Raw genomic sequence first — 16789 nt, forward strand, 5'->3', positions numbered from 1 at the left:
AGTGACATCATCCAATTTGGATTTAAAAAAAGAAAAAGTCCCTTTTGTCTGTCATCTAACTGAACTAATGAGATGTTACCATGGGTGACTCAGCTTTGACACAAAAGAGACACACTTACACAAACAGGCTTTAGCAGCAACACAACTGAGCTGATAAGAGATGAGTCAGGTGGTGACATTAAAGCTGAACTTCCAAACACAATTAGTCCATTTGTGTGTAAGAGAGTGTGTGTGCGACACCTGATTGAGCACGGTGATTTGACTGCTCAGGGACTGATCAGAGATTTGGGTCACAGTGTGACACCGAACTCAGTTTTTGTTGGAAAATGTGTTGCCAAGGTAACATTCAAAGGAGCCCAGAAAGTGTGTGTGTTTTCGTGTATTTTGTATGTTCAAGTCCAGAGAGCGTCAGGCAGATGGTGTTGCTGCATGTTTGGCCAGAATATCTATCAGGCTGCTTGCACACAGGATCAAGGCAGATACATTGACTTTACATAATGCAGTCACTTCCATCTGAATTAATGGCTTCATCCGCTGAACCGTCAACACTGCAGTAACAGGTTCTGGTTAAATATCCCTTCCGTGAAACAGTGACTCACTCACAGGCCGATTTTTTTCTCGCAGTTGCACATTCACACAAATCTACCAACGCTTCAACCCAAGATTTTAGCACACACAGGATGTATGGGAGATAAACCCGACTGTATGTGAGGTGGGGTCATGAAGACAAAGTGTGACACTCAATGATAAGCTGACATCGCTGATGATGAAAACTGATGTGGATCATTGTTGCTTGGTCCTAGTGTGCTTCAGTTTCTCTGTTCAGCTCTATAAGTTATTGTTTCATAAGAGCCTCACAGAGAACATTTGTCCTCTGTCCTTGAGTATCCACACATGCTATTTCTCTCTCTCCACATTTTGAGCTGAACTTAAGGCTCCTGCACGTGTCACTCCACCTGCACAACAGGAGAACTATCCACCTCAAGCAAGGTCACGTATGTATTAATTTATAAACTTAGCAACAAACAGCCTTAAATGACCTGCTGAATCTCCCTGATGACCCTTATAGCTTTGCATTCTAATGAAGCAATGGACTGTCAGTGTAATCTGTTTGTCCCATTGTCTACACACAGCTCCTCCTTATCAGGCACTGCTACTAATGGAAAATCTGACAGGAAACAGTGCAGAGGTCAAAGTCTGAGTGGAAATTAGAAACTTCAGTGCTGAATAGCAGACTTCCCGAAAAATGTCACACATCATTATACCCTTTTTTGTTCATAATTAACACGTGCAGTATAAAAAGTACAAATCTTGACGAATAATGTGAGATTCTTTTAAGTAGTTTGTCTTTTTTTTTTTTACAACTATTACACACTTACAGGACTCAAACTCTAAAAAATTTAAAGGATGGGTGAAATCAGTGATATTAAGTACAAGAGTTGTCTTTCACAATACTGTACATTGTTCTGTTCTTCCTGTCTCTCTCTCTTGGCAGCTACGTCCCCATTGGCTGTCTTGACATAAGGGCAGGGTGATTAGACAATCATTAGATCCAATAAAACATAGTTGGTTAACACTTGGTTAACGTTTGACCAGGCATGATGGGACTGCTCAGTTCACTCTGAAATCTGAGGACTCACTTGATCTCTCCGGCAAGGTAAGTGTCCTCTCTCTGCTGTCGCCCATTTTTTGGAAATGTTAAGTATTTGGTGTAGATTTTGGGGTGCGAATGGGACACAAACTGGAAATCCTCTGTTGGTTTTAACAGACTGTGTTTAGTATTTTCAGTGCTTTCAGTTTGTTGCAAAAGTCCTGTGATCTTGACTTGACTTTGGCAGGGCCTTAGCGTCAAGGTGTTGGCCCCTCTGACAACCAACCTTCTTCATGGCTTCCTGGGTTGTTACTAGTGCCTGGAATTGGGGGAGATATTACCAGTGTGGGACAGTAAATTTGGTATCATAGTAGGTGAAATGTAGACTGAAAAAGGTAATTTAGTCATTGCACTACCAGAGAAACATAGAACACCCAAACATTGTGTCAGCAACTTTGCTACTTTGTCCACTAATCATACATTAAATAATTATATTTGTAGAACATTTTCCTCACTGGAAGAAATAAATCATTGGATCATTGGATCATGTTTGTGGATTGGTAATATCAGCAGTGGTTTGTTAAAATATGGCAGTCAGCAGAGGTAGTGGTCAACATTTCTGTCTCTGAAATACAAATTATCTGTAGATAATAAATTCAGGCAGTTTGAGTAAGTTTGTCTTCTGTTCATAAGGAGTGTAGCAGGGCGGTGACACTAAAAGTGTACCGTGCTACAAAAAGGTCATTAGCCACGACTCAATGTCACCTTCACTTTTCTGTGGCAGCTGACTGCACTTTACAAGTTCAAAAGTCTGAAACTTTATCATTTATCAACACAGTCCTGATATATTTGATCATTTTATGCATATTTTGAATGGTATGAACATCATGTTATCCAAAGTAACGTCGCTATAACATTAACAGCACTGTACATACATTATAATCGGCTGTCTTCTGAATATAACACTGAGTTTATAACTTCTTTGAGACACTCTGAAGATACTGTTTGCAGAGCAGTGTCAAAGTTTACACACCTATGATTATCAGTTAATCTTTTTTATGTCAGACAGACAGTAAATGTGTTCGTCATCATTCTTTCAATCACTAAAACTAGCAGTTTCCTGCACCACACACCTGAACAAACACAAAGTTAAGGCTGTTGTGTTATTCTGAGACTGTAAAGTCACAGAGGTTACACTTTTGACCTTTGGATACTTGCCTCTAATTGACACCCACTGTGAAAACCCTAGCATTGCATGTAAGCTTTGAATTTCTCCTAAAGGTGGATAGTTCTCCTGTTGTGCAGGTGGAGCCACACATATAAAAACCTTAAGTTCCCATTCAAAGTATGAAGAGAGAGAGATGGCATGTGTGAATACTCAAGGACAGAGGACAAATGTTCTCTATGAGGCTCTTATGAATCAATAACATATAGAGCTGAACAGAGAAACTCAAGCACACTGGGTTTAAATGGACTGAGTAACAATGATCCACATCCGTTTTCACCATCTCTTCCACAGATTTTACAGCAGAGCACAGTGAATAAAATTAAAATGTGTAATTTAAATCCTCCTCTTCATGTCACCTCTGTCGCCTCTTCAACCTCCCGCTCTCTCCTTCACCATTTTTTCTAACTCCTATCCCCCATATCTCCTCCTCCTTCTACTCCACCACCTCCTCCTCTTCCTCTTCCTTCCCAGGCTACGATCATGACACCCATGGTTCATCTGTTGTTGCTCCCACTCCTGATCAGCATTGTGAGTACATCACACTGCTGCTGCTGCTGCTGCTGCTGCTGCTGCAGTCCTTCAATACATATTCATAGTTAATACTCAAGCACATAAACCTGTTAACATAGTCAGTGTGGATTAATGCAGAGATTTATGCATGTTCATGGGACGCTTTTGGTGAATAGGACATGGGTGAATGCAGACTTCTTATAGTACTTACAAAGAAAATGTCCTTTTTGTAACTTTTGTAAAACTACAAGCTAGTGTAAAGTGTTACTAAACTATTAGTCACTAGTCTGTAGACTTTGCTCTCGTATCCTGAAGTGGGATATAAGAAAGACCAGTGTTGTGTCATTTTGGTTCAATAAATAACTGGGCTGTAAAAAAACTTCATGCCCTCAATGCCTGACTACATTCAGCTACAGTACAGAGCGAAAACAAAAGGACAAATGTGGGCGTGAGTACAAGACTTTCAATTATATCAATATATTCATTTACCTTTGACCTCTGTTTTTGTGCTCTGATAGGCTGCTGGGAAGGATCTAGAGGAGAAGAAGGGCCCGTTTGAGAACACACAGCTGGATGTGCCAGAGGGAACAGCAGTGCCATATCCTGTGCATCAGGTACATTTACTTAAGTACTGTACTTAAGTACACTTTTGAGGTACTTTGACTTTACTTGAGTATGTCTTTTTATGCTATTTTATTCTTCTACTCCACTAAATTTCAGAGGAAAATATTCTACTTTTTACTTCACATGTTGATCTAACAGCTGTAATTACTTTCACTTTTGATAAATTATAAACATTTTGTTGATAATACTTCTGTACTTTTACTTAAGTAGCTGTTTGAATGCGTGTAATGGAGTACTTCCATGTTGTTGTATTGGTACTTTTACTTAAGAGAAGATTTTGGAAGTACTTCTTCCAGTAGCCAATAATGCAGATGTTTCCCTTTTGTCTTTTGTCTGTGATCGGTCATTCTCAAAAGACTATAAATTAATTGTTTTTACAAGCCTCTTTATTTTATTTATCTTGAACTCCACAGTTTCAGGTGACCCATCCAGGTGTTAATGGTTTCAGGGTGAGCGGAGAAGGTCGTGAAGACATCAAGATTTCAAATGATGGGTGGCTGTACCTGGAGAGGTCTCTGGACTGGTCTCAAGACAACCATTACGCACTCTCTGTAAGATGTTCCTCTCTCTTCCTATAGACGCACACAGAAAAATGAATTGTAGCAGCAATAAATGTATTTATGTATACTTGTGTGTGTGTGTGTGTGTGTGTGTGTGTTTGCGTGTGTGTCTATGTGTGACTATATCCAGGTGGAGGCGTTGGTAGATGATGAGGTTGTGGAAGGCCCAATTTCCGTGACCATACATGTGTTGGATGTCAACAACAACGCTCCAACCTTCGACCAGAATATCTACACAGCTGTGGTCAGAGAACACAGTCCAGCAGGTGCGTGTATTGTGTGGTATAAGTACTTAAATAAGAGGAGAGGAATCATTGAACAGTGGCATAGATAAAAAAATAAATAAAAAAAAACGTATACAGTGGCCTTAGAACAGATCATATGGCTTAATTTCCTATGTTGCACACTCCATCATGTATTAGTTAATTATATAAAATTAATTTATTGGGATGCAGTAAGATTTTCATCTCAATAAACATTTAGTCTTCATATTTTGTCGAAATTGTCATTGTGTGATAATCACAGATCTTTCTTGTTAACATTAAGGAATCTTCAACATTTCACACTGCCAAAAAGCAATTCGAAGCTGTGCACAGTGTGGAACGGAAAACATGAATTTGTCAGGTTTTTCTACCCCACTGACACAACAGTGGGTTACAAACTAAAGCTGTGCAGCCAGACTTTGTTCAGACCTGCAGGGTTTTTTTTATTCTCACAGAGATGATACAGTTTCCAAATATTACAATTATGCAAGGCTGAATTTTTTAAAATTAAAAAAATTATTCATAGAAAATGTCGTGAAGTGATAAAAAACATGAAGTCTTGGGTTTGAATATTTTACATATTTCACAGCACAGAGTTTGAGTATAAAGTAAGAACAAGCATAAAGACAATGTGAACATGATACTGTGAGACATGACATTATGATTTATATAATATGAATTTATATTTGTGAATATGAATAGAACTTTAAAGCTACTTAAGGAGGTAAAAGTTTGGTATTTGGCAGTGGGCTCTCGTGTATTGGTAGAAGGTGCTTTCTAGGACACAGTTTTTTCCCCTCATTACACCTGTATTACTATGAAATGATAACCTAAGCAAAAAAAGCTGGATTAATGATGACGTCTGATTTTCATGTGGTACTGAAGTGAAAACAATGGCTCCCTTGAACGTATGAAACTTTCCAATTAATCTTTGTGCTTTTGAACATGTTTGGCTGTGAATTAAAGTATAATGAACGTGTGGGGCGGTGTTTAGCTCGGTAGCTTAAGCAGCCGCCCCATATGTGAAGCCTCGCTGCGGAGGCCCAGCTTCGACTCCCTTTTCCACATGTCACTCCCCATCTCACTCCCCACGTTTCCTGTCAATCTCCAGCCTTACTATCAATAAAGGTAAAAAGTCCAAAATAATAATTTAAAAAAAGTATAATGAACGTGTAGTTCAAAGGCTAAAGCATTCAAAAGTACCCAAGCAGTTTCTATATGTTTACAACTATGCTTCAGTCATTGTACTTCTCTGTTTTGATTTACTCGGGTCAACATTGTTATGGAATTTTCTGTCCTTAGGTTACACAGGTTCACGTGTGGGCCTTGAGGTCCTCGGCAGTATTAGTTGTTTGGCTTTGACTGGGTGCCAGTCTATCTCAACACTGTGGTGGCCAGGGTCGAAGAGACCTATTGCTGCCTTCCTAGTCATACTGTAATAGATAGCTTACCGTTGTGTTCCAATCTGCGTAAACAGACATCTGTGTCTCCAGACTAGAATATGTTGACAATAACACCTCTCTTTGACAGACATTCTCTTTGACTAATTCTGGGGCATGTAGTATTTGTGGTGTTATCTTGGGGTTTAAAGTCGATCCACCAGCACGGTTCGGCAGAATGTGAAACCGATTCAAGCACTTCTGATGAACTTTGAGAGTGTCTCTAATTCTCCTTGATCAAGCGTCAATAAATAATACAGCCTAAGACATCAGAGGCTCCTGAACACTTTCTTCCTTCCTGACCTCACCATTGACCTTTGACTTAAGCAATTTATCCACAACAAGCATCTCACTATGGTAAGACTTTAACATCAGTTTCTTCTCTTCTTCCAGGTGCCCCATTTATCCACGTGTCTGCATCTGATCGGGATGACCCACAGACCCCCAATGCTCATCTGAGTTACAGCCTGGTCAGCCAGATCCCCAACAAAAACAATGTCCTGCTGTTCCAGATCAACTCTGAGACTGGAGAGATCTCCACCACAGAGGAAGGTAATAACACACATGCCTGTGCACACACAAGTGAATGTGAATCCAGACATTGGTGCACATGACGAGTTGCGCTCTACGTGGGAAAATCTGTAAAAGTCTGTCCATCTCTGACTGTAATCTGGCAGTATAGTGCCGCTGTAAATCCAGATTACACAGCTCATCATATGTGCTTAAATTCAACACTGGCTGGTGGCAGATTACCTGAATGTGTCGCGTGATGTTGATCACAGATTTACTTTGAGTGCATGTGAGCATGTGAAATCAGTCTGATTGAAGAAGCTTCCATCTGTGAGAAAGTTTTCACGTGTTTCTCAGACAGCCTTGAGACAGCAGAGATGTTGTTTTCTTTGTTTGTAATGTATGGAATCGCACTCAACAGGGAGACAGATGCTGAAGGCCAGAGAAGGCATCCATTATGGCAAAGGAGAAGATCGGAGCATTGACGCTCTGAAGACAAAGTTTAACGACTACTGTCCAGTGCAGAATATCCCCTATGAAGAAAACCCCTTCTTCACCTGTGTGGAGAGAGCAGGTTTGTATACACATGTGTCTGATATAGAGCTGCAACAATATATTAGCAAATTAATCAATGTTAATCAAAAATGTCACTAATTACATCTTGACCACCTTCCTGAGCACACTGATTGCTTTGTAGCTTTTAATAGCACAATCACACCAGTATTAGTGAGTCTTCATCAGAGACAAAATGGACAAACACATACAGTATATAGTCAACCTAGAACAGGTGTACAATTGTTGGATAATTGGTTGAACAGGACTACAAATAATAAAAAAATGTATCTTAAAGTTACAAAGATGAAGTACAGAAAGTAAAAGGTACGTTTTCAATCAAGTGTAAAATTAGAGGAAACATGATAAATTGACTTCTTCCTTTAGGCTGTCATGATCCGGCTCTGAGGCCTTGACAAAAACAAGAAAGACAGACTGAGAAATAAAAGTAATTTATTGTTTAACAACTCAAATGATGGAAAAAACTACACAAAACTAAACAAAGGATAAGATGCGATGTGACGTCAGTAATGTCAGTATTGAGGGTGTGTGTATGCATGACTGTAGTGTGAGCGAGATGATGGATGAATGAAAGAAACAGTCATGCAGAGAGGTGTGGTTTATATAGTGGAAATCACCCAGTTGTTTCCAACTACTGTAATCAGGCCGCTCTAGACAAACCAGGTGAACGTCACAAGACTTAAGTGTCTTAAGAATATAAATCCAAATTGTCTTTCTACAGAACAGTGAGTTCATACATTCACCACCTCTAAGAGAGGGTGAGATTTTTTCTATTCCTCAGAGCTTAAACGATGCTGCAGAGCTATGTTAAGCCTGTGCATAATGCACAGCGATAGCATATGTTGCAGTTTTGAGTTCTCTGCAGATATTTAAAGCTCTTGATTGGGCCACAGGAGACAGCGTCACATCGTTTTCTCGTGTCAGAATGACTCAGTCTGACTCTCAGATTTCAAGAATGTTTAAACGTGAATATTCTCTGATTTTATGTTCTTCTATGAAGTCTGTGAAGATCCCCAGTCTACCAGGTCATCTTTCTTCGAGAATGGTTAAATCTTTGGTCTGTCAGTGTCAGCTGGTTAGATAAAAACAAGTCTTTGATTTTTTTAATTTAAACAATTAATGCATTAAATATATTGAAAGTCAGATCACCAGATAAATCCTGATAATAAACATATACACTCTTATAACTTGCAGCTTACACCTACTTTTGTTTTATATGATCTTTGAAAGATTTTAAAAGTTGTTGATCCCAGTTGAGCGGCTTGTGGTGCATAAAAGTTAGAGCATGGAGTGACAGCTGTTGCCAGTGTAGATAAATACAGTAATGACTGTCAGTGCTACATGTGTGATTTATTGGGTGTTGATGAGTTCAGTGAGGGGGAGTGATTAAGCTGTCACTAATTTCTATGATAGGATCAAGAAGAAAAGCCTCATGTTTGATTGTGTCCATGTGACTCAGCTTTCCAAAATTAGAGATCTTCTGAAATGTTTTTGTGATGTTGAACTCTCCAACCTTTTTCCTATTGTTGCCTGTACAATGACTCTAATTGCAACCTTCATCTGTGGCGTCAGAACTGAGGAGGAGGAATGTGGACCCCCTGGAGGACCCAGACTACACCCTGATTGTACGTGTGCAGGACATGGGAGGCGTGTCAGAGACCGCGTTGAGTGGAAACGCCAGAGTACAGATTGTCGTGCAGCAGAACCTGTGGGTCAATCCTGGACCGATAATTGTGCAAGAAAACTTACGTGAAACGTACCCAGTGGTCATTGCAAAGGTGTGCACATGCCAACTCTCAAATGTTAGAATAGAACAAACATTCACTATAGCAACAATATGCAGTACCTGACCTCTTTCCTCCTTTTTTTGCTCCAGGTCCAGTCAAATGACCCTGACGCCATTTACACGTTAGTGCAGAAAGAGCGAGAGCTGAAATTCCCCTTCCAGATCACAGAAGACGGAGAAATCCATCTGACAGAGGAGCTCGACAGAGAAGACAAACCCATGGTAGATGACACATTCTTAGTTTGCTCTACAAATCTCTAAAACATCATATCACACAGAAATGACAACATACTTCTAAGGATTATTCTTGAACTCTGGTGTTGGTTCGGTTTCAGTACATCCTGGTGGTGTTGGCAAAGGATAACATTGGCAGAGATGTGGACCCACCCATGGAGATTCAAGTGTTGGTAGAGGATGTGAATGACAACGCACCAATATGTCAAGAAGAGGAGAGTGTATTCGAGTTGCAGGAGGGTGAACCTGTAGGTAAGATGTGTCATGGTTCATTCATGGTGTGTAGTGTGCTACATGTTGCCTCTGTCAACATAAAGTTAAAGTTTTATTCAAGGATTTAGTACAAAGTACATAGAATTACTTTAATGTTTCAGCTGTGTGAAATGGGGCTAATTGTAACTACATGATATACTGCCGGGTAAATTAATCTATAATAATATATCATAATTAATTAGTTGATTATGTAAATAGCAGATATACTTTCCACAACTTCAAGTGATTACTTCTACTTAAAATAAATTTAATCAAGAGCAGCTCTCAAGTGATCACACGATGAAGCACGTGTACTCAGAACAGAAACAGAGAAAAAGTTTTAGCTTACATCTGGCCCAATGTTTATTCTTGGAAAACTACTCACATTTTATTCTTTTTAAGTTTATTTTATTTGTTTGGAGTTCTCAATATCTGCCTTATCAGAACATATTTGAATTTAATAACAAACTTATATATTTATAACATAATTAGTGACTAAAAAATAGGATATTGGCTGAGATATAAACAAAAAGCAGATGTCCCTGACCAAAATCAATACCACTTTTATTCTTGCTGTTTGTACCCCTGATGAATGAAAAAAAGTGGTTTAACACCGTGTCAAGTGTTGAAATCTCAAGCAAATAAGCTAAAAATATCTGATTTTGAATTATACATGTTGCTGTTATTAATATTTTGCACAATCCCCCTAGAACATGTCTCCAAATGTGCATACACACTGCAGTCATCTACAGCAGGATTTACTAGTTACATGTTTAATAGCCCCTCTGAAGAATATTTTAAAGTCGTAACAACACCAATAAATATTGTTAGTACTGATAAATAGCTGTTATTCTTACGTTCTGGTTCTTGTCGCTCCAGGCAGCCTGGTAGGACAGGTGATGGCCCATGACGCCGATGACGAAGGGACACTGAACTCTCAGCTGACTTACTCCTTCCAGGATCCAGACTCTGTAGCCAATGTCTTCTCCATTGAAGCTGCTTCTGGAAGAATTCAGGCTTTGCGCTCACTGCAGCGAAGAGAAAAGCAAATGTATAACTTCAATGTCATAGTCAGCGACCCAGGTAACACACATACTGTATGATGTAATACACCTGTAAGTAGAGGTCAGTCAGTTTCAACTCTGAGTTCACTCATAGCTTTTGTCTCACAGTTTTCACCACAGAGTGTAAGGTCGTCATCAAGGTCATCGACGTCAACAATGAGTTGCCTCTGTTTGCAAAGAGCGAGGTTAGTATGTGAGTGTTGTATGTGTTATTTTTCATGTTGTTTGGCAGATTTTCTTCATGTTTCTGTGTGTGTGTCTGTGTGCAGTATGGCGATGTCAGTCTAGCAGAGGACACTCCTTTAGGACACACAGTGCTGACGATCAAAGCAACAGACGCTGATGATCCAGACAGTGGCAGCTCCCGTATCGAGTTCCACATCACTGCTGGTAACGATGATGGTGTTTTCACTGTGGAAACCGATGGCAAAGGCACTGGCCATGTGGTCATAGCTAAGGTACGGTATCTCCAAGCTGACTTTGATTTTTAACTATTTTCAATATTTAAGGGCCTCTTATAAGGTCACATAGTGTATGTTTTGTATCTGTGTTCTGCACTATTACCACTAGTAATTATTTTGCAAAATCTTATAAATCTATGTTTAGTCTATAACATGTCAGAAAATAGTGAAAATTTCTCCTCAGTCCTCAAAAACAGTCCTCACATTTTAGATATTAAAACCAGCTAATGTTTTTTTAGTTTGATAATCGTATGTATTTATTATTTACTTATTTAACCAGCAAATAGATTAAAAATCTCTTTTTCAAGAGAGTCCTGGCCAAGACAGCAGGCAGTAGCTAAAAGTATAAAAAATGGACAGTGAATGCGTGGCGTCACCCATAGGTTTCTGAAAAGCCATTTTGAAGCTAAAAATCTGTGGTGCTGACTGCCACCATGTTGGCTGTCCTGTCTTTTTTTCTGCCTCCGGGCTAATCTGAAAATCGGCAAAGACGTAGATCATCGGCACACCTAGCCATGAATTCACCTAAATATCAGTTTAGGCAAAAACACCCCAACGATTCTGTCTCCAGTTCTTTCAAAGTAGTCTGAGGGTGCAGAGTATCCAAAAGTCCCAAGTTCTATACGAATATTTGGTACAAACAACATATAAAAGTCTCTTGATCGCAACAAGTACTGTCCATCACACTTCTGAGAAATACATAGATAGGATGGGAGCAATCGCCTTGTATATGAAAATATACCAGCGTGTGTGCCTGCATGTTGCTAAAGCAGGTCATCTTACCTGAGAATAAAGCTAACAGTGTTGACTCAAGCCTTTACAGTTAGTGATGAATCTAAGGGAAGTATGGTATAAGCTGTGTCAATCATATGATAAAAATCCCCATAATCCAGTATAGGTAAAAACGTAAACTTAAACAGTCATTTATCAATATCTATTCTTTATTAAAGTTGTCATCCCTGATAGCTGCTGTTCAGGCTCTTCTATAACTGCTGGGTCTGACTGCTTACTACTTTGTGTTTTAGAGGTGATTTGAGGGCAATATCTAGTAATTACGTTAGTAAAAGCAGAGCATATTTCCAAGCCAACACATGCGATTCATAACTGTGTAGTGACCTTCACAGACATCTACCCTGATTTTTAGCATATTCTCTTCCTCCCTTATTCCTGCTTCTTCTAACCAGGCTTCTTGTCTCCTAACAGCCCCTAGACTTTGAATCCTCTTCCAACTACAAGCTCCAGATTGATGCTCGTAACCCAGAGCCGCTCATGAAAGGTCTGGAGTATGGCAGTGAATCCTCGGCCTTCGTCTCTGTGTCTCTCACCGACATAGACGAGGCTCCAGAGTTCAGTGTGGACATCATGGAAGTGACTGTGCCTGAAAACACCACAAAGGGATCGGTGCTGCTCACTATGGAGGCGAAGGATCCAGAGGGCAAAGAGATTGGGTAAACACATGCAAATAGTTGCTCGGCGCTCCAGTCTGAACTGGTTAAAGTACGAGAGCTGTATGTTGGTAAAATTCAATGTACCTTATTAGGATTTATCATCACAACCCATAAAAAGACCAAAACAAAACAAGTAGTGTCTGTATAAGCAAAGCCTGATATGTCTTCACTGTGCCATAGACTATCATAGTCGTTAAACTTCAGATTTCCATCATAGTTTTGAAAATAGTTTCACTTCAAAACATCCTTTTAGGACCCCAAGAGAGACGACACAGACACTATGTCCTCATTTGTTATTCTGCAGTTTAAGAGATGGACTCTAACAAGATATAATATATCATAAAAGACTGAGCTCACACATGCATAGCTTTCATATTTTGCCATCATTGGCATCATTTTTAACATTACTGCTCCCTACTGGGTTTCGTCTGTTAGTATCACGTGTACCTAAAACAGTCTTGATTTGTTTTGACTACCATTTTTTCAGTGTCTGGTGCAGCATGGATGATCTCTAATATCTGATCGCTACGTGTGGTTTTTGTGTGCAGTTATAAGTTGGACGGTGACACTCAGGGCTGGCTGGAGATCGATGCTGCCACAGGAGAGATCAAGACCAAAGAGAAGCTGGACAGAGAAACCGTGGAGGCTTTCAAAGTCACTGTCACTGCATTTGAGAAGGGTGAGATAATAAGACTCGTATCACAGCTTACCTAGAGTGTTCACTGTGTTGTTGATCAGTTGCTATGACTTGTTTTTAATTAATTCTAGCTCGCAACACTTTATTAACGTTATGAAACTTAGATGTATTCATAATTTATGACCTTTAAAACCCGACCATTGTTTGACTAAAGTTTGTCATACTCCTTGATTTCCCTCTTTAGAGAACCCAGAAAAGTCTTCCGAGCGTGAAGTGACTGTGAGGCTGCTGGATGTGAATGATAACTTCCCAGTACTGATAGAGAAACAGGCCTTCATCTGTGTGAAGAAACCCGAACCTGTCATCATCAAGGCTCAAGATGCAGATAGCGAACCCTTCTCCCAGCCTTTCACCTTCTCCATGGGTAACAAGAAATCTTCCAACTGGGACCTGCAGAGTATCGACGGTATGCCAACATACTGTACTACTAGTAATATGTCAGAAGATGGTGTAAAACTGAAAGGTTGTGCAGTCAGATCATTACATTCATCTTGTTTCCCTATGTGTGTCATGCAGCTACATCAGCTAAACTGATCCTGAAGAGAAAGCCAACGGAAGATCGAACCTTCTCACTCGCAATTACCGTTAAAGACAATGCAGGGGTGGGAACCCAACACTCGTTTGAAGGTGAGTTAATTCTTTAAGCCAGACTTAAAGGTTTTTCTGGCGACTGATACCATGAAGATGAAAAACCACAGTAAATTGATCCTAACCAGTTTTGCCTATGCGGCTAAAACAAGACTCCTCTAAGCTATAGACTTCTACTGTTGTCCAAAACATCATTAAACACTTATGAGCCACAATCTCAAAATGCTTGAATCAATCCTTCATTACAATGAACACAGGCACTGTAATTTATTTAGACTCAATGCCACATGACATAACATCACCACAAATCATCAGCACAAAATGTGTATTCATCCACCACTGACCACTTATTTTAGTAATGTAACTAGCTCAACTGTAGCTAACAATTATACCTGCTTATGCATTCATTTTAGGTAATTATTTCCACTATATGCTAGGCAAATTATTCAAAGGTTTATCCTACCTTGGCTAACGATTTCGACTTCTCTGCTATCATGGGAACTAGTTTTCATGCAACCTTAAGGTGTTGCAAAAGACTTGGCGGAAAGAACATTAATTAAAAGGGAAAACAGAAAAAAACTTAAATACATAAAGAGACAGGTTAAGAGGATGGCTGTTGTTGGTTTGTGTCTTTTCATGGGATTTGTTGCCTCATCCTTTAAAGTCAAACAAAGACACTGCACTGCATCATGTCTCATGATAAAAGTTTAAAGCACATATGTGTTGTTTTTCTACTATCTACACCAGTGAGAGTATGTAACTGCACAGAGCTGGGCTACTGCTACATGGAACCAGAAGCAAAAGGTTTTAGTTTTGGAATGGGGCCCACCATTGGGATCCTGGCTGGTACTCTGGGATTCTGCGGTAAGTAGTCTGACAAACCTCATATGCAAGTTTCATATCTAGTCTTGTGTTGGTGGTGCTGACTCCATTTTGTTCTCTGCTGTAATTGATTTTTTTTTTTGTGTTTATCTTGTTGCAGCTATTGTGTTCATCGTAGTGATCAAACGTGTTAAAAAAGGAGATAAGAAGAAAGTCCAGAGTGACGAGGAAGAGAGGAACATGATGTAAAAATGACATGCACACATATTTGTACTTCTATACATGTGAGAATCCTCACTGATATTGTTTTTTTTTTCATATTTGGCCCCAAACAACATAAAAATTAGATTTCTAGACTAACTAGCTCCCTTTTTCTGTCAATCTAAGTGCATTTTCATCTAAAATAAAGTAATAAATGAAATAAATTAATAAACAAACCAGACCAAGGCTTTCCAACAATCTCTCTCTCTCTCTAAATTAACTCTAAGGTAGATGTACACACACACCCAGTTACATTTACTTTAGTTTATTGTATTTACAAGAAAGAGTTGAGCTTGATTATTAAGTGTAGCGAATACTTAATTATACTGTGAGGTGGCCCCATGCTAATGGGGCATTTGTAAAGCTTGTTAACATAATTTATTTCAATTTCACCCCCCAGAATCAGGTCGTTTCATTAGCAGCTTCATCATCTTACATAATTCAATTAGTCTTTTTCTTGGTCATGAGCTTGTTTTGTCATTATCCTCTTCTTGAATTCAGTAGTTAACTATTGAATGCTGTGGAACAGCTGTGAATATCTTTAATATTAAGAAACATCTTAAATATACAGCGTAACGTCAATGTTGTGTAATTAAATACTGTTTTGTAAGAAGCTCAGCTCTGTTTCCCAATAAACAAAGAAACTGGATCCACTTTAGGTTTTCATCATTGTGTCTGTCTGTCTGTCTGTCTGTCTGTCTGTCTGTCTGTCTGTCTGTGTGGGTGCACAACTCAATACTTCCTCTTCCCTCTTCCTTTCTTCAGGAACCATCTGTTCAGATGTCTGACTAACATTTGCTTTTCGCTTACAGTCATCCCTCTTTCCTGGGCTGACATCAAGCCAATGTCTGCACTCTCTCCTCACCTGTATCCCAGCAACACTTTCCACAACAACACACACACACACACACATTCATGCAGAGTCCTGGGGAGCTGGTGGGAGAAAGGTTGAGGGACAGATGAGAAGAGGTGGAGGAAAGACAGGGAGAGTAAACTGTGTGATAGATGACACGACCACCTCTGGATATCAACATTATTACACAGTCAAACATGGTTGTTTTTATCCCAGTGCGTGTGTTTACCCTGCTGGGGAACCCTTTTATCCTAATATAGAGATACTAAGAGATTATGCTGATATTTCACCATCTGAATCAACAATGATCATTTGATTTGACACCAGCTTGTAGTGTGTATTATTCAGCATACAAAGAAATTGTATTGCCAGTAATACAAGGAGTGACTAGTGGCCACAAGAACTAAATTCATCTTTATCTCTAGGCCTACATGTTACATACAATTACATTCTGATGATTATGAATGTAAAAATATAGCATTTATGAATATAAAGTCCCATTACTGTTGACAGCAATAATAAATAAATAAATAATGCAAAAATAAACAGCCCTTACAACCCCAAAAATGTCCATTTTACAATTTTATCATTGTATTCTATATTCCTTGACCAGTGTATACTGTATCTATATCTTAAAAATAACATCCATTTTACATGTTAATGCTGCAAACATTGCAGTTGTCTTATAGGCCGAGCTCCAAACTGAAGTTCAGTTTAGTTAGTACCAACATTTTGTAGATCTTTCTGTCTTGTTGTTCACAAAGATACAACTAGACAGTTTCTATAATTATTTTTAAAATGACAATGAACTTATTCTCTGGGAGAAAAAAAACATGTTTGACGACATGACGACTTCTAATAATAATACACTTTAACATGTTTTTGGACCTTTATTTTTGGCTATCTATACACTGTTGCCCATAAAGTTGGAATAAAATATTTTTACCTCTTCTCATGAAATGATTGTGACAATATCACAGTGGAAATTAAACCACAATTAACCTGATGTGTCTGAAAAAAAACTT

The 16789-nt window shown here is 39.1% G+C and overlaps 1 protein-coding gene across 1 annotated transcript; it reads left to right on the forward strand.

The window, feature by feature from the left end:
* Nucleotides 1-1594: 1594 nt before the first annotated feature.
* On the forward strand, nt 1595-15560 carry cdh17 (cadherin 17, LI cadherin (liver-intestine)). Its single transcript, XM_010736008.3, has 19 exons — nt 1595-1657; nt 3291-3347; nt 3848-3943; nt 4367-4504; nt 4644-4779; nt 6609-6767; nt 7147-7299; nt 8871-9076; nt 9175-9306; nt 9420-9570; nt 10450-10653; nt 10743-10819; nt 10904-11092; nt 12299-12543; nt 13092-13222; nt 13425-13646; nt 13757-13867; nt 14576-14692; nt 14811-15560. Exons 2-19 carry the CDS (start codon nt 3300-3302, stop codon nt 14897-14899), a joined length of 2604 nt encoding a protein of 867 aa, XP_010734310.2. The 5' UTR covers nt 1595-1657; nt 3291-3299; the 3' UTR covers nt 14900-15560.
* Nucleotides 15561-16789: the final 1229 nt, after the last annotated feature.

The sequence above is a fragment of the Larimichthys crocea genome, chromosome XIII (assembly GCF_000972845.2).
Source record: "Larimichthys crocea isolate SSNF chromosome XIII, L_crocea_2.0, whole genome shotgun sequence".
Taxonomy (NCBI): Eukaryota; Metazoa; Chordata; class Actinopteri; family Sciaenidae; genus Larimichthys; species Larimichthys crocea.